General features: G+C 44.1%; 1 protein-coding gene across 1 annotated transcript in view; it reads left to right on the top strand.

The window, feature by feature from the left end:
* Positions 1 to 26,960, top strand: part of plx (PTB_TBC1D1_like and TBC domain-containing protein plx) — a 172,384-nt gene that overhangs the window by 30,984 nt on the left and 114,440 nt on the right. The window contains exons 7-12 of the mRNA XM_069306560.1: positions 6,221 to 6,503; positions 6,675 to 6,798; positions 10,684 to 10,786; positions 13,292 to 13,420; positions 16,497 to 16,617; positions 22,653 to 22,769. Of these exons, the coding sequence (XP_069162661.1) occupies positions 6,221 to 6,503; positions 6,675 to 6,798; positions 10,684 to 10,786; positions 13,292 to 13,420; positions 16,497 to 16,617; positions 22,653 to 22,769 (877 nt within the window). The remainder of the gene's footprint in view (positions 1 to 6,220; positions 6,504 to 6,674; positions 6,799 to 10,683; positions 10,787 to 13,291; positions 13,421 to 16,496; positions 16,618 to 22,652; positions 22,770 to 26,960) is intronic.

Below are 26,960 nucleotides of genomic sequence, written 5' to 3'. Positions count from 1 at the left end.
GTAAAATGATGACATGGCAACACATATTGCTTTTTAGTGAAAAATTGGGATGTTGAGAATAAAGAAATAAAAACCAGTTTTCCCTGATTATTTTTAAATCGTAGCATATGTGGTTCACCCAGGACTCGTATTACCTGCCAGGTTCTTGTTGATCTTGTGTAAAGATCTTCCACCATGACAGATCTTTACACATGGTCTTTTCAAAGAAACTGGGAAAAAAAGACAGTGGGGGAATCCAACTTTAGCTACTACTGAAGGATCCACTTGCTGTCATACAAAGCAGTGAGCAGTATTATCATCAACTCTAGCTTGTAATAAACAGAAACTGTGTGACGGTAAAAAAATAGGTGTTAATGCAGTCTTCTCTAGGCAGATGGAATGCCCGTCACAAAATTAAAAGTAAAAGTAAAAAAAAAAAAAGTTAAACTGCAAGTTGTCTTCACTGTGAGGTTAACTGTAGGAGAAAACAGAACAAACATTTAATAATACTTAACTTTAATAGGAATCTTACTTTAAACAAATTAAAAAAAAAAACGTTAATTAAACTTGGCTTTATACAGAGTGCAAATTAAACAAGATAAACAGACAATTAAATTTATGTTACATTAATACTAGAAAATATGGTGCAGGAATATACTGTGAGTCAAACTAAATAGCTCTGTTACCACGCCGGGGTATGTCAACAGGTCTACTCAGCAAGAGCACTCAGGAGTAATCTGACTTGTAGTGGGCTAGGCAGCCCTATTTATACACAATGACAGCCGGGCAGAGGGCGCTGGTGATTTCTCTAACTATTAACCGGCTCTTAAACTGCTTGTTTCGGGTGGCGTGAGCTCCCGGGGCGTTGCCAGGTGCGAGGTGGTGTGACGGGCAGTGGTGAAGGGGGGAGACTGGTAGTACTGTCTAGACGTCTGGAAGAAGTAGTAGTTGTTGCTGCAGTACTTGATTATATAGACGTGGTAATGGGTAGAATAGGTGATAATGGAGCAGGCCGAATCTCTTCCTAGAGATTTTACCGTGACAATTGTCAGGGCCAGCAATTCCCTGTTTAACTCCTGGGCTGTGCCCCTTGTGTGCAAGAATTTTTTTTCTAATATGGTATTGTTAAAATGTTTTCCGTTGTATGTGACTGACTTTGGCCATGGTTGAAGCCTGGGAGTCTCATGGTGACGTCATGATTCATGAGCGCTCATCGAGCAATTCCCCTGGGGTGGTCGCACCGAGCCAGGCGTGAGGCTGGAGTTACATACTTATTTCAATGTCTTTGATTTGTTTTCCTGTGTTTTTTTTCAGTTATATTACTCAATAGTGTCTTTTGAGAAAATTATATAATATAATGTATGGAACACTGGAATGCTCAAATATATTTGTCACTAATATGCACACTACAGTATATTATTTGCTTATAACAATAAAATATACTGTTTTGCAGCTACTACACTGTATAAATACACTTTACATATAATTACACTGTATATATTTTATTGCATGATTATGACCCGCTAAACCGTTGCGGTTGGTGTGTTAATCTCAAAACACGTGGTCAGAGTTCAACCTAGCTCTGAATGTTTTACACAAATTGTAATTACACCTGTGCATGTATTGAATATATAACATTTTCTGTAGAGAGGCCCCTTCGTCTCCCTGGAGCTATCACACTGATATACAGTAGTGGTACAAACTAGTACACTAGTTTGGTGGCAAACCTTTGAACCTTTTCCAGTTTAGTCTTGTGCTTGACTAGATATGGACTCTAAGCTGGAGCTGCATACCCCAGGATTGGTCTGACATATGTGGTACTGTATACAAAGTTCTGAATGATTCCTTACACAAGTTTCTAAAGGCCATTCTTTGGTTAGCCAACCTGGCATATGCCGCTGATGTTATCCTCCTGATATGGGCTTCAGGGGACAGGTCTAGCATGATATCGACCCCCAGGTCTTTCTCTCTCTTTGACTCTTGAAGGATTTCATCTCCCAAATGATACCTTGTATCTGGTCTCCTGCTCCCTACACCTATCTTCGTTACATTACATTTGCGTCGGTTAAACTCTTAACAACCATTTGTTCGACAATTCCTGCAGCTTGTCCAGGTTTTCTTGAAGCTTCAAGCAGTCCTCCTCTGTCTTAATCCTTCTCATAATTTTGGCGTCGTCAGCAAACATTGAGAGGAATGAGTCTATACCCTCTGGGAGATCATTTATGTATATCAGAAACAGGATAGGTCTGAGTACAGAGCCCTGTGGGACCCCCACTGGTGAATTCACACCAATCTGAAGTCTCACCCCTCACTTTAACTCTCTGCTTCCTATTGCTTAGGTACTCCCTTATCCAATGAAACACCCTAATAGTTACTCCTGCTTGTTTTTCCAACTTATGCATCAGCCTCTTATGGGGTACCGTGTTAAAGGCTTTCCGACATTCTTGGGGGTGCTTTTCACCCATTTCCTCACATTTTTTGCGATTCTGTCGTAATAATGTTCCCTTCGTATCGGGATCGCTGCATGTCCCTTGGTCAGGGGTGTCTTTAGGTCCATATGTACCTCCATGAATTTGTGCTTGCTTCTTATGATTCTCGAAGGTTCGCGAAACTCTTCGATACTTCCAATATTATTGGAACGTCTGTTGACTTCCGGTGAGGCTTCCCTCTGGTCCTTTAACGGACTCGTTGGTCCTCTTGAGTGTTACTTGTCTTCTTTCAAATCTGTTTTCACATTATTTTGTCTTCACGTTGTTTATTCTTCCTGTCTCGCCATTCCTATTATTCGTTATATACGCCATACTGGCGCCCTCCCTGGTAGACGGGTGTGGGGTTCGGACCTCAGGCGTAAAGGTGGGGGGTTTGTTTTGTTTTGGGCGGTGTACTCACCTAATCACCTAATAGAGAGAGGTTTTAATGTTTTGGGCGGTGTGCACATGTGTTGGTTACGCGTCCTTTCTTGCGGATTATGCGCCGTTCTCGCTCCTCTTATCTCCAGTCATACCCCTCCCTGGATACTCGGGATGTTCTGGATTTTATATGTGAAGCTGTCATCTAGTTTTTTCTCTGCTTGCGGGTGTAGGTTGGCTCAGCGTGGCGCCTCCTCCACCTCTGTACTGCATGCATCTCGTCTTCTCCTACTGGGCACGCACCTCTGGACTTTCTCCACTAGGGATGCTCCTGGTACATTGCACGGCTCAGCTGTGTCGTGTCACGGTAGTGCCTTTTGTCTAGGCTTTTGGCACCTGGGTTTTTTCTCGATGTCTGGATGTTCCCTCGTTCCCTCAGTCCGTGCTTTCTGTATACTCATTCATTGACTCGGTCTCAGTTTTCTGGTCACTCCTTCCTTGCCTATCTTTGGTGCCTGGATTTTGGCCCGCCCTGGTGTTCAGTTATGGAACTGTGTTCTTTCACTTTTTCCTTGTATCTCACTGCCAGCTTCTTTGTTACAATGTCTGCAGATGGTTGTAGACTTCCGATCGACCACTCCTGTTTTTTCTGTTCCTTTTCTTTGGGACAGGGGGAGCTCGGATTCCGGTCCTGGCTATGGCTTTTCTTTGTTCCTTTTCCGGGACGTACATTTTTGTTTTCCTGTAGTGCACGTCCTGAGTAGTTCTACTCGTGTATACCTCGGGGACGCGTGTGTTGTTCTTCCCTGCTGGTTGCGCTGCTCCTGCGGGTTGCGGGGTCACTGTTTTTCGCTTAGCATCTCGCACATTAGTTCGCGGTGCTCGTTTTTCTTGTTGGCCTCTGCCTGGGCCCCTGGCTCTTTAGTTTTCGGCCTTGTTGGTCCTTCAGGGGTTCCGAGGGGGGAAGGGGGGTTCCTCCTGGGTGGGACGTGTCTGCTTGCTTGGGTTGGTCCCTTCCCGGCTCGCCGGGATTGGCTTCCTGGTTCCTTGGGGGTCTTTTCCTTCCGATTCTTGCCGATCCTGGTTTGGGGTTCTGCTTTGCTCCATTTCCGTTCCTGAGGGTCTTCCCGCGGTTCCGCCTCTTTTTGCAGGTCGGTCCAGCTCTGTACGAGGCTTGTTTGTTCTTCCCCTAGAGTCTACGCGTCTGTTTTTTTTTTGTCTTGTGTTTCTCGTCACTTGTGTTGGTACTAGTGGCTTCGTTGTTGGTCTCCCACATGGCGTGCTTCGTCTCTGTGGCAGTGTGTAGTTTCCTGGCGGTCCTTCTGCTTTTCCTATCACTGCGAAGGTTATTTTGGTCTGTGATAGGGTTGTCTACCTCTATCACTGCCTTCCATCCATCCCTCCCTTAATGCCTTCCATCCCTTCCTCAATGTCTTCCATCCCTTCCTCACTGCCTTTCTCATAAAATGAGAACCACAGGCTATGGAGGAGGGAGCTACTAACGGGGTTGAGGCTAAGTGTAGAGGCGGACATGTCTGTCCAACCCGTCCTCTTAAAAAATAATGTCGCTTTTCACTCGTATACGCACTATGGCCAAAAATGGACGTAATTTGAAATGAAATCCTCTCACAAAAGTGATTTATTGTCCCATTTTCTGTTTGAGTCCTCCGGCTTACTTGTTAGGAGAGGAAACGGTTAAAGGTTAGGAGAGGAAACTTTCAATTAACGTTTTTCATGGTGTTTTGAAACTTTAGGAGAATTTCCTGCCCCGCTTGTGCTGGGTACAGCTGTGCTTGTGCTGGATACAGCTGTGCCTGTGCTGGGTACAGCTGTGCTTGTGCTGGGTACAGCTGTGCTTGTGCTGAGTACAGCTGTGCTTGTACTGGGTATGGCTGTGCTGGTTGATTTTCTGCTACTAGTTCTTGCAAAATATTGACTTATTTTTGACACTATTAAGGCACTAATAGCAAGCCTCTGAGATATCTTGTTGTATAACAGTACAGCTGTAGTAAAAAAAATGGTAAATTCCATGATTATTTTTCCACCGGCGGATAAACACGTTACAGACAAAACTAATGGCACTGGGTGCCTGCTATATGAACGCCGACTAGGTCTATACACCCTACAGTAGGCTGGTGTTTAAGCCAGATCAAGTAACATAAATTTCTCTCAAATATTGGATTTACATCAAATTACTGTATATATTTTTTGGTTATATATTTAGTTTAGCAACATTATTACGTTAATAAGAGCTATAAAAAAAATACTTATTTTAAAACTGATTTATTAATTTTATTATTTCGAAGCCGTAGGTCACCGAATTGTGGCGACGAAATCGAACAAAATACTCATGGTGTTGTGTGCACACGGATTAAACCCATCCACTCGCGCTGGAGTTCTTGTGCCAATAACATGAATAACTTCTCAAGTAGCAGATGTCTATCATATTACAGTATATTTTTGGTTTTATTTAATTTAGTTTAATTAGGATAATAAGGAGCTATTAAAACACCGGTTTTAGAAATGATTTATTAACTTTCAAAGTCATGGGTCACTGAACTATGATGACACAGACGAAAGTGAATGAAACCTCACTGTAAAGTGAGGTTTACAGCACAGTATTCCCTTATCTGTCCACCCTCACTCATCTTGTTTCGTCACAGAAAATGTATATAAGAAGATTTCGACACATTAGCTAGATATTCACGCTTCGGCCCTTAAATTAATTTGCAAAGATACATGTGCCACAAATCGGTGAACGAAAATCATTGAAACTCAGTCATTCATTTTTGTGGACCACTCGGCTGGTGTTTGGTTAATATGCTTCACTTGTTGTGTGGTCCACTTGTGTGATCCTACTTGTCATATCAAGGAATTATTAATTGTAACCTGTGATAGAATGGGAAAGTTTTCTACCAGTCTGTGAACTCTGTCCCAACATCGTAAGCAAATCCACACTTCCCCCGCTTCGGCGAACCATTGTTTGTCAAACCGGGTGAGTAAATTCGGCATGAAAAGTGTACGACCTAGCCGGAGATTCATTGAATCGTGGTATGTTGAATCGAGGTTGTACTATACTTTAAATATAAAGTGCTCATAGGCCATTGCTCCCTGCGCCTCTTTGAGGGGTCCAGGTCGGGCTCTGGTTCCAGGTAGACAACAAGAACTCTTGCGACCAATGACCCCAACTAATATAGCACTATATCAGCCAGATAGCTTCAGGGAGCCTTCGGGGCTCACCCAGAAACTGGCATTTCATTACATTCAACGCTGATTATTACCTGTAGCTACATTTGCGTATTTATACTTAGGTAATTATATGGAGTAAGAGTGTGTATTTATAATGTAGTATATTGTTAATTTTACTAATGTATTATTTTTAATTGGAATAGGACCTAGGTAAAATAGAATTGCCAGATAAAGGGAAGCAAGAGCAAGACAATCAAGAAGGCCAGAAGAATTCTAAAGTGAAATTTTCTCTGTGGTCAAGCACTGAACAGGCTCCAGAGTCTCCAGCTGAGAGTCCTAATGTTATAAATGTACCACAATCTGCGGACTTATTTCTGCCAGCGTCTGCCCAGACCTGCTTACCTCCGCCTGTTGATATGGTACCTGTAACAATTCACAGGTCCTCAAGTATTTCAGGAGGAGAATGTGAAAAGTCAACTTCTGATAGTGAGTGCTTTTGCTTTTCATTTTTTTCCTGTATTGTTTTGATTCATATAAATATTATTGTCAGTATCTTACATAAATGTGTGTATATATAATGTGAAGATTTTTTAATTTTTTGCCTTTGTAATGGATATTCATCATAAAGTTTTTATGAATGTTTCTGATAATTTTTAGGTTCTGGAGAAAAGGCGGGAAAAGCCGAGAATGAAGCAGGAAGAAAGGCAGAGCTGTCAAATGTTGAACCCTTTAGGCAGCGTCTCAGGACAGTCAGCGGAGATTCTAGTCATATATTTCATAAGTCAGTACTGTATTTTGATGTTATTCATATGCATATTCTGGACCCCAAAGGAGGCAAGTGCATCTATATTTGCTAAACCATATCCTTCTTTCATATTTGGATAATACTGTACAGTACTTGCAAACTTTGCGTACAGAGTATTGTATATATATATATATAGTGTGCTTCATTTCTAAGCTATGATCCCTCGGATGCTCCTTTAGCCAGGAGCCAAATACACCTACCAGGACAAGGTTATTGTGGTAAGTTCTCTTCGCCTTTCAAAAGCCTGATAAGGAGCTTTTGCAAATGGTCTTTATCAAGGATCAAATTTAGGCAAGAGAGCCATCTTCTTACATTCATCCTAACAACCCAACATCACTTTCCTGAGCTTAGCAGTGAAAAATAAATTATTAGCTAGTTTTCCCTAGAAACTGTTGTCTCAATGCAGGGGAGTTATACAAGCTTTGAAATTCACTTCTAGGTGTGTACTGTTTAACTAATTACTCAACTAGAATCTATTGGTAGCTCCCCTTATGCCTCATGTCATTGTCCTACATAGAACACAGACATTATGCCAAACTCTTGAGTGTGACCTTATGCCTTAGAAGGACAAGTACCTTTTCAAGTTGTCTTGTTCCCCTCCTGAAAGGGGTAAAAGAGCTCAGTAAAGAGCCAACCTCAATCCACCCTGAAATAACTGCTTATATGGCACAACATAGAGCGGATAGAGGTGTCTAGAGATGAAGTGGAAAATATGCTAAAGGAGCTCGGGAAGAACAAAGCAGCTGGCCCAGATGGCGTTTCACCATGGGTTCTGAGAGAATGTGCATCTGAGCTCAGCATTCCACTTCACCTGATCTTTCAGGCATCCCTGTGTACAGGAATCGTAGCAGACGTGTGGAAACAGGCTAACATAGTTCCAATCTACAAAAGTGGCAGCAGGGAAGACCCCCTCAATTATAGACCTGTATCATTGACAAGTGTAATAGTGAAAGTATTGGAAAAGCTAATCAAAACTAAATGGGTAGAACACCTGGAGAGAAATGATATAATATCAGACAGACAGTATGGTTTTCGGTCTGGAAGATCCTGTGTATCGAATTTACTCAGTTTCTATGATCGAGCCACAGAGATATTACAGGAAAGAGATGGTTGGGTTGACTGCATCTATCTGGACCTAAAAAAGGCTTTCGACAGAGTTCCACATAAGAGGTTGTTCTGGAAACTGGAAAATATTGGAGGGGTGACAGATAAGCTTCTAACATGGATGATAAATTTTCTGACTGATAGAAAAATGAGGGCAGTAATCAGAGGCAATGTATCAGAATGGAGAAATGTCACAAGTGGAGTACCACAGGGTTCAGTTCTTGCACCAGTGATGTTTATTGTCTACATAAATGATCTACCAGTTGGCATACAGAATTATATGAACATGTTTGCTGATGATGCTAAGATAATAGGAAGGATAAGAAATTTAGATGACTGTCATGCCCTTCAAGAAGACCTGGACAAAATAAGTATATGGAGCACCACTTGGCAAATGGAATTTAATGTTAATAAATGTCATGTTATGGAATGTGGAATAGGAGAACATAGACCCCACACAACCTATATATTATGTGAGAAATCTTTAAAGAATTCTGATAAAGAAAGAGATCTAGGAGTGGTTCTAGATAGAAAACTATCACCTGAGGACCACATAAAGAATATTGTGCAAGGAGCCTATGCTATGCTTTCTAACTTCAGAATTGCATTTAAATACATGGATGGCGATATACTAAAGAAATTGTTCATGACTTTTGTTAGGCCAAAGCTAGAATATGCAGCTGTTGTGTGGTGCCCATATCTTAAGAAGCACATCAACAAACTGGAAAAGGTGCAAAGACATGCTACTAAGTGGCTCCCAGAACTGAAGGGCAAGAGCTACGAGGAGAGGTTAGAAGCATTAAATATGCCAAAACTAGAAGACAGAAGAAAAAGAGGTGATATGATCACTACGTACAAAATAGTAACAGGAATTGATAAAATCGACAGGGAAGACTTCCTGAGACCTGGAACTTCAAGAACAAGAGGTCATAGATTTAAACTAGCTAAACACAGATGCCGAAGAAATATAAGAAAATTCACCTTCGCAAATAGAGTGGTAGACGGTTGGAACAAGTTAAGTGAGAAGGTGGTGGAGGCCAAGACCGTCAGTAGTTTCAAAGCGTTATATGACAAAGAGTGCTGGGAAGACGGGACACCACGAGCGTAGCTCTCATCCTGTAACTACACTTAGGTAATTACACAAATCCTTAAAATTACCCAACCCCTTTCTAAATCTACCTTGAAACAAAAATCAACCAGGCTCTTTCCGAAATAGCTAAGACCCCAAACACACTATTACACCCACTGTCATTAGATGGTAGCACCACATTGCAAATGTGTTAGGGAAATGGGAAGCCCTCAGTTTACTATCTGATGCCATCAACATTGATTAGTTAGACTATAGAGCCACAATACATTACAGTGGTACCTCGGAATACGAGTGTCCCTGTATACGAGTTTTTCGGAATACGAGCAAGATTTGCTCGGAAAATTTACATCGGAATACGAGCGTTGCCTCGGAAGACGAGGGTGTTGATACGCGTATAGGACGACTAGCACGTGGTGGCACGGCGATCGCGCCTCAGTTTACCAGTGCCTCACGCCCAGTGACTATCCCGCCTGAATTTTTCACAAGGATTTACAGTTTTTTGTTGGATTTTTGGCCATTTGAGCATAAAAATTTGTTGTTATATATCGCGCCATGGTTCCCAAGAAAGCCAGTGGTACGGTTCAACCTAAGAAAATAGTTGTGAGTAGAGGCAGTAGAGGATGTCCCTTCTTCATTAAGAAAATGTGTGAAGTATGGGAAGAATTGCAAAATTTTGTTGAAAAAATTCACCCAGATAAAGCTGTAGCAGGCCGTTGCATTGACCTTTTAAATGACAATGTGATGTCTTACTACAGACAAGTGTTAAAATGTAGGGAAAAGCAAGTGTCTTTAGACAGATTCTTAGTAAGACAAGCAAGCCGTGAGCCACAAGCAGGTCCTAGTGGCATGCAGGCAAAATGTGCCAGAGAGTGCACACCAGTGAAGTCCTCACTGCCTGATGTTATAATGGAAGAGGACGCCCCTTCCAAACAGTAACTCCTCTTCTCCTCCCTCCTCCTCACCATCTTCCATTGGTATAAAATTTAGTTTGAAGTGAGGTTTTTGGGTAGTCAGGAATGGATTAATTCATTTCCCATTATTTCTTGTGGGGAAATTAGCTTCAGTTTACGAGTTTTCGGATTACGAGCTGTCTCCTGGAACGGATTAAACTCTTAAACTGAGGTACCCTGTACTTTGATAAGTTTAGAGTAGTGTTTCTTGACTTAGTGTTTCAGTACTAATATTAGCTAATATCAGTCTAATAGCTCCAGGGAGCCTCTGGGGTTCTACCCAGAAAATGGCATTTCATTACATTTAACACTAGTTTTCTGTGGGGAGACCCCTACAGCTCCCTAGAGCTTATTGGGCTAATGTATGTTATATTACACCAGGACATTAGCTAAGGAGTTCAGACCTACCAGGGACCAGCACCAGAACCTGGCCCCTTCAGAGAGGTTTCAGGGAGCAATGGCCCTGGAAAATCCTAACCACAAGGGGGTTTTCCAGGGCCATTGCTCCCTGAAATCTCTCTGAAGGGACCAGGTTCTGGTGCTGGTCCCTGGTAGGTCTGAACCCCTTAGCTAATGTCCCGGTCTAATATAACATACAATTGCCCGATAAGCTCCAGGAACCCTCCGGGGCTCACCCAGAAAATTACATTTCATTACATTCAACACTGGTTTTTTGGCATGATGGCCTGTACAGTATAGTTATTATTTCCTCACCAGGTCATCACACAATCAGGATCAGGGGATGAGAACTCGCACAGGTTCCATTGGCAGCATGACACAGAGGAACCGCGGATTACGTCCTTTTGATAATGATCTGAAAGTAAGTTTATAATCTATCATTTATACACACTTGCATGCTTGAAGTGTGATAAAAATGTTGAGGTAGTAAATATAAACATGTAATTACCTATGTGTAGTTACAGGATGAGAGCTACGCTCGTGGTGTCCCGTCTTCCCAGCACTCTTTGTCATATAACACTTTGAAACTACTGACGGTCTTGGCCTCCACCACCTTCTCACCTAACTTGTTCCAACCGTCTACCACTCTGTTTGCAAAAGTGAATTTTCTTATATTCCTTCGACATCTGTGTTTAGCTAGTTTAAATCTATGACCTCTTGTTCTTAAAGTTCCAGGTCTCAGAAAATCTTCTCTATCGATTTTATCAATTCCTGTTACTATTTTGTATGTAGTGATCATATCACCTCTTTTTTCTTCTGTCTTCTAGTTTTGGCATATTTAATGCCTCTAACCTCTCCTCGTAGCTCTTGCCCTTCAGTTCTGGGAGCCACTTAGTAGCATGTCTTTGCACATTTTCCAGTTTGTTGATGTGCTTCTTAAGATATGGGCACCACACAACCGCTGCATATTCTAGCTTTGGCCTAACAAAAGTCGTGAACAATTTCTTTAGTATATTGCCATCCATGTATTTAAAAGCAATTCTGAAGTTAGAAAGCGTGGCATAGGCTCCTCGCACAATATTCTTTATGTGGTCCATAGGTGATAGTTTTCTATCTAGAACCACCCCTAGATCTCTTTCTTTATCAGAATTCTTTAAAGATTTCTCACATAATATATAGGTTGTGTGGGGTCTATGTTCTCCTATTCCACATTCCATAACATGGCATTTATTAACATTAAATTCCATTTGCCAAGTGGTGCTCCATATGCTTATTTTGTCCAGGTCATCTTGAAGGGCATGACAATCATCTAAGTTTCTTATCCTTCCTATTATCTTAGCATCATCAGCAAACATGTTCATATAATTCTGTATCCTAACTGGTAGATCATTTATGTAGACAATAAACATCACTGGTGCAAGAACTGAGCCCTGTGGTACTCCACTTGTGACATTTCTCTAGTCCGATACATTGCCTCTGATTACTGCCCTCATTTTTCTATCAGTCAGAAAATTTTTCATCCATGTTAAAAGCTTACCTGTGACCCCTCCAATATTTTCCAGTTTCCAGAACAACCTCTTATGCGGAACTGTCGAAAGCCTTTTCTGGGGAGAGCCCCGTCGGCTCCCCGGAGCTTTACCCGGTCGATGGCAGACATAGAATGCTTCCAACCACACGGGGGTTTCTATAGGCCATTGCTCCCCTTGCCTCTCTGAGGGGGGCCAGGTTCTGGCTCGTGGTCTCCGGTAGGCCCTAGAACTCCATACACATGACTGATGCCAAAGTCTGACATTAGCATATCAGCCGGTAAAGCTCCGGGGAGCCTCCGGGTCTCACCCAGAAAATGGCGTTTCATTACATTCAACGCTGGTTTTTTAGGTCCAGATAGATGCAGTCAACCCAACCATCTCTTTCCTGTAATATCTCTGTGGCTCGATCATAGAAACTGAGTAAATTCGATACACAGGATCTTCCAGATCGAAAATCATACTGTCTGTCTGATATTATATCATTTCTCTCCAGGTGTTCTACCCATTTAGTTTTGATTAGTTTTTCCAATACTTTCACTACTGTATTACACTTGTCAATGATACAGGTCTATAATTAAGGGGGTCTTCCCTGCTTCCACTTTTGTAGATTGGAACTATGTTAGCCTGTTTCCACACGTCTGCTACGACTCCTGTACACAGGGATGCCTGAAAGATCAGGTGAAGTGGAATGCTGAGCTCAGATGCACATTCTCTCAGAACCCATGGTGAAACTCCATCTGGGCCCACATCTGGGTCCACATAAGTGGACCCACATGTGTGGTCCACTTGTTGCCCACATGTGTGGTCCACTTGTGTGATTGAACTTGTCATATGAGAGAATTATTAATTGTAATCTGTGATAGAATGGGAAAGTTTTCCACCAGTCTGTGAACTCTGTCTCAACATTGTAAGTACATCCGAACATCCCCCGCTTCAGAGAACCATTGTTTGTCGAACCGGGTGAGTAAATCCGGCCTGAAAAGTCTGCGAACTACGCCGAAGATTCATTGAATCGGCGTACGTTGAATCGAGGTTGTACTGTATATAAATCATTCCACTTGGAATGTGGGAAACATAATTTACAATTTAGGCTTTTCTACTTGATGTAACTTGTGCTAGCAGGGATTGGCTAAGCTCTCTGGTACTGGCTACAGACAATATCCACAAAAGCTTCTGGTCATATAGGTTATAATAATATAATAATAACGGAAGTACTAAACTCTAAATTTGGTTGAAAACATTTGTATATACAGTACCATTATATGCTTTTATATGATTTTATATCACATGCAAAAATTGTATAACTGTACTGTAATAGAAGAACTACAAGCACTATATTATGTGTAAATAAGGTATTTAATAACTCCTTGAAAAAGAATATGTACTGAATGTTTCAGATGCTGAGCCAGGACTTCAACCGTACCATGTTATTCCACATTGGCCGCAGTGAAATCCAGTTGATTAACCCAGAAATGAAGTCAGTCCAGTTGAACAAAAACTTCAAAGATATTGCCCACTGTTGCCAGGTAAATATCATATTGGAAAATATTTGTTTATGTTAACTTTAAGTAAAAATGTTGACAATTATTTTGACTACACACTGTTGTTGTTATTGAGCACCATATATATATATATATATATATATATATATATATATATATATATATATATATATATATATATATATATATATATTATATATATATATATATATATATATATATATATATATATATATATATATATATATATATATATATATAAAATATGCAGCCATCATCATCATTTTTATTATATCACAGATTCCCACTCTGATGGGTTTATTAGCATGAAGGAAACAGGAGAGTAATATAGAAAAAGAAGGGTTAAGATAGGAGAATTGAATATTAATCACTATCATTCACACCACATATCATCACCGTGTAACATCGCCACTGTCACACTTAAGTGGAAAATTCAATGCAGTGCTTCACTGCTTTATATAATTTCTTACCTTGCTATTAAGGTGTTGAGGTATCTGCTATCTGCTGGCCCCCTTCCTCTGCACCACCTGCTCTGACTATGATTTTGGTTTTCTCCGCTGACTTCCCTGCTTTTTCTGCCTGTGGTGCTCCGTACAGCTTTGGCTTTTATGGTATTTTCTGTGGAGAGCCCCTTCGGCACCCTGGAGCTATATCGGGCTGATGTGTATATATTAGACCGTGGCAGCAGTCAGTCGATGGAGTTCTAGGCCTACCGGGGACCAGCGCCGAAACCTGGCCCCCCTCAGAGAGGCATGAGGAACAATGGCCTATAGACACCCCCATGTAGTTGGAGGCAGTCTTATGTCTGCCATCTACCAGGTCAGGCACCCAGGAAAGTAGGAATTCCAAAACAAACTACAGCTAGTTAAAAATTGCAAACTGAAAGCCGAACTAGCAAACAGAACTACCCAATCGAAAATACGCAAACAAGCATGACGTCATCACAGCCGCCGCACTGCTGTCTGCGCAACTTCCCCCTCCCCGGGTGGGGGAAGAGGGAATCCAAGACCTCCCGCGCCGGCTACCCAACCCCAGTTCAGAGGCTGTTGTGATTGGTGGCGGTCAATTGACTCTGGCTCCATCCTTTTAAGCAGTGCTGTCCATAGCGGCGTTGTTCTTTTGTGCGGTGGTGTGCAAGCCAGGAGTAACACAAGAATACTGGGGCTGCATGCACCTAGGGTCACCTTCCCCAGGTGCCCTGTAAGTACTGCCCTTGCAGTTTAGGGTTGTCTTCCATGAGCCGTTTGGGAGACTACCTCCGCACGGTTCTTTTGCTGCTAGGTGATTGGCTGCCCTTGGGGTCAGCTGGGGTTGTTCTTACACCTGCTTGACCTTGGGTAGGAGGTAGTATCATCGCTGGCTGGGGCGCAAGATACTGTGCAGCTGTTTGATAGACACATAGCGGCTGGTTCTGTTCCCCTGGGGGACATTGTGCTTTTGTGAGGTTTTCTTTTCTTTTCTTTTTCTTTTCTTTTCTTTTCTTTTCTTTTCTTTTCTTTTCTTTTCTTTTCTTTTCTTTTCTTTTCTTTTCTTTTCTTTTCTTTTGCCTGGTGGGGTTTTTCTTGGTGTTTCTGTAGGACCACTTGTATGATTTTGGTGGCTCTCCGCTGGGTCCCCGTGATTGCACACGTCGCAGGGGTTCAGCTTTTGGTTTGTATGCATGGTAGTTCTGGGATAACTGGTTAGCACTACCTTGCCTGGGCTTCCCTTAGCAGTCAGGACCCTGGGAACCCCCATTGGGTCTCACTGGAGGAGCACTCCAGTGAGCACTGACTGGAGGTCTTCACTCACCGATGGAGGAGACCTCCGAGTCCGGCCTCGCTTCATGCGAGTTTGAAGGTTGCTCTGTCCCTTTGGCTCAGGATGACATTCACTGTCTTTGCCTCCGCCATGCTACCTGTTGGGTTGATGACACGTTTGACACGTAGTCTTGTGAGTGATGTTCCTTGCGTGTACTCCAGTTCACCCAGTCCGATAATGCTGTTCATCGAGTGCAGGTAATATCTGCGTTGCATGCACAGTTTAGGTTGCTGCAATGCTCTAGGTTAATTGTCTATCCGGATGCTCTGTGGCTGCCCCGCGACTGCCCTGCGGCTGCCCTGCTTTGGTTATATTAACCTGGACTTTGGGGTGTTAGTCGCTTCAACTCTGGTTTCGTCCGCACCCCCCTTGTCCTTTCCTTGCTGGGGTTCATCCTGCTCCCACCCCTTGCTCCCAGCTCCCAAACATCTGAGGGTTTCGGAGTCGGGGCAGGGTTTTCTTGGTGGTGAGACTCGGGCGGCTTCGGGAACTATGGCTTCAGGGACTGCTCCTTACGGATCGGCAGCGGAGGCATTCGAGCCTGTTCCTCCTGCCGGGGCTTTTGGGTCATGCCAACGGGCCCCCCTTCATCCCTGCCTTTCTGGTGGAGTCTGTCTTTTCTCCAGAGGCAGAGGGTTTGGAGAACGGCTTGGCCCTGGTTCCTGAATTAGAGAATCCTGGGACTGGGGGGCTTAGGCCCCATTTGACCCCGCTTGGGTGGTACTCGTGGTACAGGGCTTGTTGTTACAGGGGTAAGGGTTTTTCTATCCCCCCATCCCTGTACGAGTTTGATATGGTTTGGTTCCTCCCCAGATCCGGTTCTGGGTTCCCTTGGGTTCCTCGGTTACCTCCTTCCGGAGGTTTTTGGTTTCCCGTATCCCGCTGAAGGAGATGCGGGAGGCCCTTGTGGCTTACGAGATACTGTGACTGGTTATCTCGTAACCTTGTGGCGAGACCCAGATTACGCCTCGATAATGGATCCTTCTTATTTTGAGTTTAAAAGTGGAAGTTTATTGTTTAGTTTATTCCATACAATTGTTTTTAATGGAGGGGGAAGGGTGGTGATAGCCATCTTATTTCATGAATACAGTATACTCTATCATACAATTTTATAGTGAGGTATAATTTGCTGGGATAGGAGATTGGGAATACAGTCCTTACTTGCCTTAATATGAAGCCTTTAATGTTTATAATGATTAGTATATATAATAGTTTTTAAGGCTTTATGTTTTGTGTATTTAAATTACATTATAACTGGATTTATCACTGTTACTTCCAGGGAGTTAAAAATAATGACCACTTTGGATTTATCTGTCGTGAGTTAAGTGGAGAAGCCCCTTGCTACCTTGGATATGTCTTTAAGTGTCAGATGAGCTCAGTTACAGATGAAATTATGCAAGGTAAGCCTGTGCCGCCTATGTTAATGTTAATGAATGTTATATGTTAATGAAATATAATATGTTAATGAAATATACTTGAGAGGATTTAGTTTCCATTACTCAAACTGGAAAATGTTGTCTAATTCTTTGTGTATTACTGTATTATGTTATATACAGTGGTACCTTCATTTACGAATTTAATCCTTTCCAAGAGAAGATTCATAAACCAATAATTCATAAAACCAGCGTTGAATGTAATGAAATGCCATTTTCTGGGTTAGACCCGGAGGCTCCCCGGAGCTATACCAGGTTGATGTGTATATATTAGACCGAGCAATGGCAACAGTCAATCGAAGGAGTTCTAAGCCTACCGGGGATCAGAGCCAGAACCTGGCCCCCTCAAGAGAGGCACGAGGAGCAATGCCTAAAGACACTCCCTTGTAATTGTAAGCAATCCGTTCTCGCACTTGCTTATGAATAAGTGCATATGTGACATACTAATTTATTGTGAATATTTGAGTTTACCTTGAAAAGCTGAATAGAAAACCACAACCTAACCTAACCTTCTTAGTATGTTAAGATATTATAATTAGTACGGAACCTTTACCTATATTGATATTACAGTTTTATAAAAATAATAAAACAAAACTAAAATATTTAAATATGTTGTAAAGTAACTCAGGATATTGTCAAATTTTGTATAAAATCTCTATTGTTTAATAAAACTGAGAGAAAAAGTTAGTGCCGTGAATAAAAATATTGCTTGAAATATGTCAAATGTCTACTTATTTATAAGCGAAATAGTGACTGTAAGCAATAAGTCATATATGTGCTGTCTTGTGCGAGAGCAGGTTGCAACCTGCGCATCTACCAGGTCAGGCACCCAGAAAGGTAGGAATTCCAAAACAAACTACAGTATTGCTGATCAAATAAATTACAACCCAAAAGCCGAACTAATAACAGAACTCTCCAATCAAAACCAAGGAAACAAGTATGACGTCACAACAAATGCCGCACATCCGTCTGCGCAAACCCCCCTCCCCGGGATGGGGAGGGTGGTCCCAGACCGCCACGCTGGCAACTCTCCTCAGTTCAAGAGGCTGTTGTGTTGGTGACGGTCGATCACTCTGGCTCCACTCGTTGCGCTGTGCTGCAGTGCGGTGTTGTTGCTGTGTATTGGTGGTGTGTGAGCCAGACATAACACATGAGTACTGGGGCGGCTTGCACCTAGGGCTGCCTTCCCTAGGTGCCCTGTAAGTACACTGTACTGCCTTTGCAGCCTCATGGTTACCTTCCATGAGCCGTTCTTCCTTGAGGGGGAAGTCTTGAGAGAGCCTTGTTCTTCCTCTCTTGAGGGGGCCAGGTTCTGGCTCTGGTCCCCGGTAGGCTTAGAACTCCTTCGATTGACTGTTGCCACAGTCTAATATATACACATCAGCCCAATATAGTTCTGGGGAGCCGAATGGGCTCTCCACAGAAACTGAAATGAATTTTCCTATTAGAAATAATGTAAATTTAATTAATCCATTCCACACACCCAAAAATATTAACTTACAAATACTGTACATTTTATATAGAATACTAATATGTTGTACTACAGTATATCTTACCTTTATTGAGGCCTCTTGTTGGCGATTGGAAACGGTGAGGAGAGGTGTTAGTGTTTGGAAGGGGAGTCCCCTTCCATTATAACATCAGGCACTGATGACATTTCTGGAATACTCTCTCTCCTACGTTTTGCAGGCATGCCACAAGGACCTGGTTGTGGCTCACTGCTTGCTTGTCTTACTAAGAATCTGTCTAAAAACACTTGTTTTTCCTTATGTTTTAACACGTGTCTGTAGTGAGACATCACATTGTCATTAAAAAGGGTAATGTAATGGCCTGCTATAGCTTTATCTGGGTGAGTTTTTTCAACAAAACTTTGCAGTTCTTCCCATACATCACACATTTTCTTAACGAGGAAGGAACATCCTCTACTGTCTCTACTCATAACTATTTTCTTAGGTTGAACTTTACCACTGACTTTCTTGGGACCTTTGGCTTGATATATAATAATTACTTTTCTGGGGGGAGCCCCTTCGGCTCCCCAGAGCTAACCGGGCTGATATGAATATATTAGACTCTGGCATCAATCAATGCACATGGAGTTCTAGGTCTATCAGAAACTACGAGCCAGAACCTGCTCTCCCCCCCCCCCCCCCTCAGAGAGACACGCGGAACAATGGCCTATAGAAATTCCCGTGTGGCTGGAAGCATTCTGTCTGCCAATGCCCGGGTCAGGCACCTAGAAAGTAAGCACCCCAAAACAAACCCCTATACTGATTAAAATGTTGCTACTGAAAGCTGAACTAGTGGACAAAACTCTCCAAATGAAATGGAGCAAATGAGCATGACGTCACCACATCACCGCGCTGTTGTTTGTACACCATCCCCCATTCCCGGGAAGGTGGGGGAGCCCTACCCGCACCCCAGTTCTGTGGCTGATTTCACAAGTAATCGGGCTGTATGCGCATAGGGTCCCCTTCCCTAGGTGCCCTGTAAGTTCTGCCCTTGGGGCTTGGGGCCACCTTCCACAGGTCACCTTGGGGTCTACCTCCGCAAGGTCTTTTGCTGCTCGGTGATTGACTGCCCTTGGAGTTAACTGTGGCATTTTATGTACCATTGTTTGCCACTGGGTGAGGGTAGTTTCGGTACTGGTTGAGGCACAGGGTACTGTGCAGCTAGTTGTCACCTTTCATAGCTGCCGGCTCTGTTCCAAATGGGTGCGTTGTCCTCTTGCGTGGTTTTTCTTTAGTTTCTGAGGGAAGCCCCTACGGCTCCCTGGAGCTTATCGGGCTAATGTGATTTTATATTAGGCTGGGACATTAGCTATGGAGTTCAGACCTATCAGGGACCATGAGCCAGAACCTGGCCCCCTTCAAAGAGGTTTCAGGGAGCAATGGCCCTGGAAAACCCCTGTGGTTGGGATTTTTCTTTATTTGCCATCGACCGGGGTTAGGCACCCAGAAAGGTAGGCATAACAAAACAAACCCCCTTATGGTAAGAAACTAAAACAATATCGAACAGAGAGGTAGAACTCCCTTCAATCCCAAGGAAACAAGCAAACGTCACACTCTACTGCCGCGCTGCTCGTCCGCACAGTCTTCCCCTCCTCAAGAGGGGTAGGGCACCAGACCTCACCGTGCTGGCTGCATAATACTCCAGTTCGTAAGCTAATGTCAACCGGGACAGACACTTCTCTGGCCTCAAATTCCTGGGCGGTGTTTGCCTGTGTGGTGTTCTCTGCTGTCTTGTTGTGGTGTGTGGTGGCCAGGAGTACCTCATCAGTGCCGGGGCTGCATGCGCTTAGGGGCTTCCTTCCCTAAGTGCCCTGTGAGTACTGCCCCTGCGTATCAGGGTTATCTTCCCTGGGGCGTTCGGGAAGCATTCCAGTGGGGGTTCTTGCTGCCCGGCAATTGCCTCATCCTTGGGGGCCAGCTGGGACTTGGGGCCATTGTTTGGCTTTGGGTAAGAAGTGGTGTCACGCTGGTTAGGGTGTCAAGGTGTTGCGCGACCTGTCACCTACGCGGCGACTGGTTCCTGTTGCCTCTGGGGACGGTGTACTTTTGCGGGGTTTTTCTCTTCTTTTGTTTTCGTTTGCCTGGTGGGGGTCTGCCTTATGGGACAATAGTTCCCCTGATACTGTTTTGGTGGTCCTCTGCTAGGCCCCCATGATTGTATACGTCGCAGGGGTTTCAGTGTTATCCTCTTCCCCTTGTTTGTTTAGGTGTTTAATCGGTTAGCAACACCTCTCCTGGACTTCCCGCAGTTGTTACCCTACGGCCCCTGGAAGCCCCTGTTGGGGCTCGGTGGACCGATGGATGCGTCTTCTGAGTTCCAACCTGCCTTGTGAGGGTTCGAAGGTTGCTTTGTGCCCTTGTCTCAGGATGACCGTCTCCTGTTTTGCCTCTGTCATGCTGCCTGTAGGGTCAACGACACCTTTGACCCGGAATCTTGCGAGTCGTGTTCTCTGCTTGTGTTCCAGTTTTATTCTGATGATGATGCAGTTAGGGTACAGGCAGCATCCACATTGCATGTTAGGTTTAGGTTACTGCAACCCGCTAGATTGGTTTCTCACCCAGATGCCCTGCGACTGCTCCGCTTTGGTTCTAACGCCCCCGGATCTGGGGGCGTTAGTCGCTTCGACTTTGGTTCCGTCGCGCTCCCTGATCCTTCCCCTGTTGTTCATCTTGCACCTCTTCCCCTGTTTCCGGCTCCCAAACGTCTGAGGATTTTTTTGGAGTCGGCACAAGGTTTAGTTGGTAATGAGACTCGGACAGCTTCGGGGGCTGCCCCATTCGGGATGGAGACAGAGGCATTTGAGCCGGTTCCTCCTGCCGAGGCTTCTGGGTCCTATCAGCAGGCCCCCTACTTGTCTACCTCTTCCCTGGACTCTGCCTTTTCTTTAGGGGGTAGAGGGTTTGGAGGACAGCTCTGCTCCTAGTCCAGACTTGGGGGATCTCAGGGCTGGGGAGGAGTCGACCTGGGGGCTTTGGGTCCCCGTTGACTCCGCTTGGGTGCTTTTGCCTTCCTCGTGGGGCTTATTGTTCCATGGGGAGGTGTTTTCTTACCCCCCACTTCCCTGTATGAGTATGATTTGGGTTCGGCTCCTCCACGGGTTTGGTTCCGGGCCCTTTTGGGTAAATTGGCCCCGTCTTTCCAGAGGTTTTCTGCTTCTCGTGTCTCTTTGAATGAGTTTCTGGAGGCTTTTGACGCATTCCTCCTGCGAGACCCGGAATTTAGTTTCCGAACTCGAGTGCTAGGCAGCCGGCGCGGTGAGGTCTGGGGCCTCCCGACCCCTCTCAGGGGGGGGGGGGAGGGCTGCACAGATGAGCGGCACGGCAGTAGAGTGTGACGTTTGCTTGTTTGTTTGTTTCCTTGGGATTGTAGGGAGTTCTACCTCTCTGTTCGTTTTTTTGTTTTAGTTTCTTACCACAGGAAGTTTGTTTTGTTATGCCTACCTTTCTGGGTGCCTCACCCCGGTGAATGGCAGATAAGGAAAACCCCCGACAACAAGGGGGTTTTCCAGGGCCATTGCTTTCTGAAACCTCTCTGAAGGGGCCAGGTTCTGGCTCATGGTCCCTGGTAGGTCTGAACTCCATAGCTAATGACTCAGTCTAATATAAAACTCATTAGCCTGATAAACTCCAGGGAGCCTCCGTGGCTCACCCAGAAAATGGCGTTTCATTATATTCAACTCTATTTTTTTTATCTTGATTTTGTATCCCAATTATTATCTACTCAAAAGTCAAACAGTGGAAATTTCACCCTGTCCACAATTTTTGGTCTATCACCGGAAACTTGAAAATTGTTGTGGTTTAGTGAAATTCAAAATGGTGTTAAATTTGAGCAACAATACTGGAGACTAGTGAACACCGGCCTTGGTAGGTATGGTGGGTTGGCCAAAGTCGTACAGAGCTTTGATACTGGAGACTAGTGAACACCGGCCTTGGTAGGTATGGTGGGTTGGCCAGGAGTCGTACAGAGCTTTGATACTGGAGACTAGTGAACACCGGCCTTGGTAGGTATGATGGGTTGGCCAAAGTCGTACAGAGCTTTGATACTGGAGACTAGTGAACACCGGCCTTGGTAGGTATGATGGGTTGGCCAGAGTCTTACGGTTCTGGTGAGGTCCAATCACTACAAATATTACGGTTGATGCCCTGTGATAATGGGCAGGAAAAGTTGCCATAATGATGGAGTCAAATCAACATGACTTACTTCTATAAATATTTATCTCCAGGCTGCATTATTGACAGTGATATTCAAGATATACTAAGTGGGGCCTTGCATTTAAACTATACAAGTAGACTTAGAAGATAATTATTAATTTTTACAATTGTTTTAGTGGGTGTCAGCCCATAATGAGTGCCCACGATTAAAATTAAAACTAATTCAGCTTTACTGACCCAAATATTCGCTGATTATTTTATTTTGCCAGTCTTGCTTATAACAACACAATTTATAATTGTTTCAGGTATGATTTATATTTTATGGTGCATCTTCTGTTGCAGCACTCAGCAAAGCATTTGCAGCCATCCATGAAGCACAAATTCGGGAACGTCAAGAGAATCTTCTGTGCGATCTATGCCCAATGAAGTGGTTCAGTCAGCTTTGTACAGAAGTTGAGGGTAAGTTATGCAGTGATATCTAGTAATATTAATAATTTAAGCCTTTTAATTTGAAGCAGATTATGAAACTCACCATTCGACATACAAGATGAAAAAATGAACACAGGGCAAGGGATACCAAGAAGTACGTGCATGAAGACAAACGCCATACACAAACAATTCTTTACTGCAGACATTAAATTTATAAATCTTAAACCTCAAGGAAAGTCCTCGTGTGCAACTTCTTTGAAAAGATAGGGTGTCCAGTTCATGAAACACTCCAGAGCCAAGGTCTGTACTCACCCTCGACACCACATTCCTATTAGTGTGTGTCAATATTTGGCCCCCTCCGTGATAAGTATCTCTACAAATGTTACCTTAATTGGATTAGTGTGATAAAGAAGATATAATTCAATCTACCAGTAATAAAAAGGCTGCTCACTGTAACCTCAAAGACTGGAAATAAAACTTCAACACTCCTTCCAAAAATTACAGTTAACACTTGAGCATTCCGATGAGCTAGAACACCTCATCCATCTCGAAATTTATGACAATAATTGTTGTTTATTTTATTTATTTATTTATTTTTTGTGGGGAACCCCTTCGGCTCCCTGGAGCTATTGGACTGACATGTGATATTTAAGTGTGGATCATCAGTCATTGGAGTTCAGCCTACCAGGGACCACCTGGTCCCCTAAGAGAGGCACAGGGAGCAATGGCCAATGGAACCACTCCTGTGGTTGGGGGTATTCCTTGTCTGTCATTGTCTAGGGTTAGGCACCCAGACAACCTAAAGAACAAGCAAATGTCACACACCGCCGCAGCGCTGCTCGTTCACGCAGCCCTTCCCTCCATAGGGAAGGGGGAGCCCTAGACATCTACACTTTCTTCTCACATCCCCAATTCGTTGGCTGATGCAATCTGGGGTGCCGTCAATTCTGGCCTCGATTTCTTGGCATTGTTTTGCTTTAGTGGTGTTCTCTGCTGTTTGTGGTGGTGGTGACCAGGTGTAACATCAGTGTCATGGGGTTGCCTGCACTTAGGGGCTACCTTCCCTAAGCGCCCTGTAAGTACTACCCCTGGGTGCTAGGGTTACCTTCCATATGGCCTTAGGGATTCCACTTCCGTAGGGGTTCTTGCTGCTCGGCATTTACCCCGCCCTTGGGACCAGCTACGATTTTTGTGGCCTTTGTTTGGCCTTGGGTAGGAAGTGGTATTGTTGCTGGTAGGGGTGCAAGGTTCTGCGCAGCTTGCCTACCTACACAGCAGCAGTGTTCCTGTTCCTTCTGGTGACGTACTTTTGCAAGGTTTTTTTTTTCTTTTTGTTTTCCTTGCTTGGAGGGGGGGATTTGCCTTGTTTGGCTATTGGTCTACTTTTGATATTTTGGTGACCCACATCTAGGCCCCCCCCGTGATTGTACACGTCGCAGGGGTTTGTTTTTAGCAGTTTTATCCTTGTTAGTTTGGGCCTAACTAGTTTTTGTAGTGCCTTGCCTAGGCTTCCTGTAGCAGCCTACGGGCCCTGGAAAACCCCATTGGGGCTCATTTGACTGTAGATGCATCTTCTGAGTTCCACCTCACCTCGTGCGAGTTTAAAAGTTGCTTTGTCACCCTGTCTCAGGGTAACAATCACCTGTTTTGCCTCTGTCATGCTGCCTGCTGAGTACACGACACCTTTGACCCAGAGTCTTGCGAGTCGTGTTCTTTGCTCGTACTCCAACTTACCCTTTTTCTTGGCACTGAGGTTCAGGTACAGGCGGCATCTGTATTGCATGCTCGGTTTAGGTTGCTGCAACATGCTAGGGTGGTTGGGTGTTAGTCGCTTCGAGTTTGGTTCTATCCATGCTTCCAAGTCTTTTCCCGGTTGGTGTTGTTCGTAAACCACTCCCGGCTCCCAAACGTCTGAGGGGTTGCGAAGTCAGGGCAGTGTTTAGTTAGTAGAGGTGTGGGGTAGAGGGTGTGGAGGTCGGTTCTGCCCCGGGGCCTGGTTTGGAGGATCCCGGGGCTGGGGAGTTGTCCTGGGGGGGGGGGGGGCTTAGGCCCCCCTTTGATCCCGCTTGGGTTTTGGTACCCCTCTTCGTAGGGTTTGTTGTTGCAAGGAGAGGGGTTTTCTTACCCCCCTTCCATGTATGAGTATGGTTTGGGGTCGGCTCCTCCCCGGGTTTGGTTCTGGGTTCCCTTGGGTTCCTGCTCCTTCCTTCTGAAAGTTTTTTGCCGCTCGAATCTCACCTAAAGAGGTTCAGGAGGCTCTGTACTTCCTGTGAGACCCAGATTCTGCATTTCTGATGGATCCGTCCTTATTTGAGTTCAGTTCTTCTTCCGTATTGGGTGCATTATAAGGTCCCTGAGTCTTCCTGGCTGGCAGACGGCCCTTTCTTTTCGCAGGGAGCATGGCATGGGTTTTGTCGGACCCCCACGCTTGAGTAGCGGGAGGATGCTACCGTTCTGTAGGTTTACTTGGGGGACGAGTTTGAGTGCCTTAATGTGTGGTTGTTCCCTCCTGTGCTTCCTTGGGATGTTGGCCTGGTACAGCTGCACGTGCAGGTTCCCACTCTTGCGACATCTTGTAGCTGAGGACTTGCGCACTCGTGAGCATTTGGCCTCGATCTTGTGCCTCGGACTGGCTTGGGGAAGATGTGGAGGCATTGAGTGCTGGTCCTTCATCTGGTGCGCTGGCCTCGGCAGCTCGAGCTGTGGGGAATTTTCCCAGCAGGAATTTGTTCGAGTACTATTAAATTACTAGTAGAAAATTACTTAATATTAATTAATTGAAATAGACTGTATGTTGTAAATGAACTATGTTATATTAATTGGTCTTCTGGGTGTTATCCTTCCACAAGTTGGGGGTTATACGTTCGTAGCCTATACCACCAGTGGTGGATAATAATAAACTACAGTATTTATGTTAATTCTATGGCCAAATGGGATAACAATTTGTTTAGTGCTTAGCTGTAGAGTCGGAATCAACTGATAAGAGGACTGATAAGACCGAGTTTCCTTCGGTCACAAACGATGAACCTCAGTTAGAGGAGCCTTAATGGTGACTTGGGAAACCGCATGGCGCAACAGGTGGACTTGATGCTATCTCTTCTGAACGACACCTGCCAAATAATGTATCAGTAGTAAACTGTTACCACTACACACAGTGTATATATTCATAGGAGACAAATTATGGTATGAATTAAGCTTTCCGTTCCGGGTGCCTCTTGGGCTTTGTAACCGGACTACAAGAATATTCAACACTACTGGCCATAGTTACTGAAATATCTTACTGGTAGACCTGAGACAAATACTTTCCAAGGTTGCATGTTGTGGATTGGGCAGACTTCACTAGTTTCTTTGTCACAGAATCGCGAGAAGTATATGGTACAAGCACGTGCGAATTCTTAAGGAAGGCTGGTATATGTTAGTGTCTCAACTGCCATGTGCACAATGGTGTGGATGTTCCCTCCTTCACGGCTGGGGACAATCCCACCAGCACGGTTCAAATTTCGATATTATCAACTTAGAGAAGGAAGCTGAGATATTCTGTATCAATTAATTATGTTTAGTCATAGAGAACACTTTTTGTGGTAATTAAACTCTAGATTGAAGGTTTTAGTTATTCACAAGAGTAAATATCACACATAAATCATGAATTTGCTTATGTGGCAACATTCCATTCTCTCTCTGGTATGTTGCTAAGTTCATTCTCTGTGAAAGGTTAGTAAATTAGTAATGTTAATATATTCCTGACATAACCATTTTAACTAGTTATGCCAGGGATTAGTAAATTAAGTGTCGAAATTTCCGACATGGGCGTCAGTCACACTGTTGAACCTGTTTGCGCCGATTCTCAGGGAGGCGGGTTCTCTGTTCTTTGCTTTTCGCCTCGTGTGCCAGCAGGCTGTGCTTGCTCTCTCCTTGGGAATATGCTTAGGCCTTGGCTCATCATGTTGTGTTGACTTTTCTTTCTTGGCTCTTTCAGAACAGGCATCTTATGCCTAATACTATCACCTTGTATTGTGCGGCACTGGCAGAGCCGCTCCAGCTTACGTTCGGGGTGGATGTCATTTCGGCTCCTTTTCCCACCGGCCTGCTCATGCGCTGCCTGAGCTGTCCTGGTCTTTTGACCGGGTGCTCTTTCTGTCTTCCCCTCGGTTTGTGGGCCCCTTTGGTCCCCACAAACCAAGAACTTTGGTTTGTTCAAAACCAAAAGAACAAAAGAACTTT

Source organism: Procambarus clarkii, chromosome 58 (assembly GCF_040958095.1).
Source record: "Procambarus clarkii isolate CNS0578487 chromosome 58, FALCON_Pclarkii_2.0, whole genome shotgun sequence".
Taxonomy (NCBI): domain Eukaryota; kingdom Metazoa; phylum Arthropoda; class Malacostraca; order Decapoda; family Cambaridae; genus Procambarus; species Procambarus clarkii.
The sequence above is the reverse complement of the archived record's forward strand: the minus strand, read 5'-3'. Positions and strand labels throughout refer to the sequence as shown.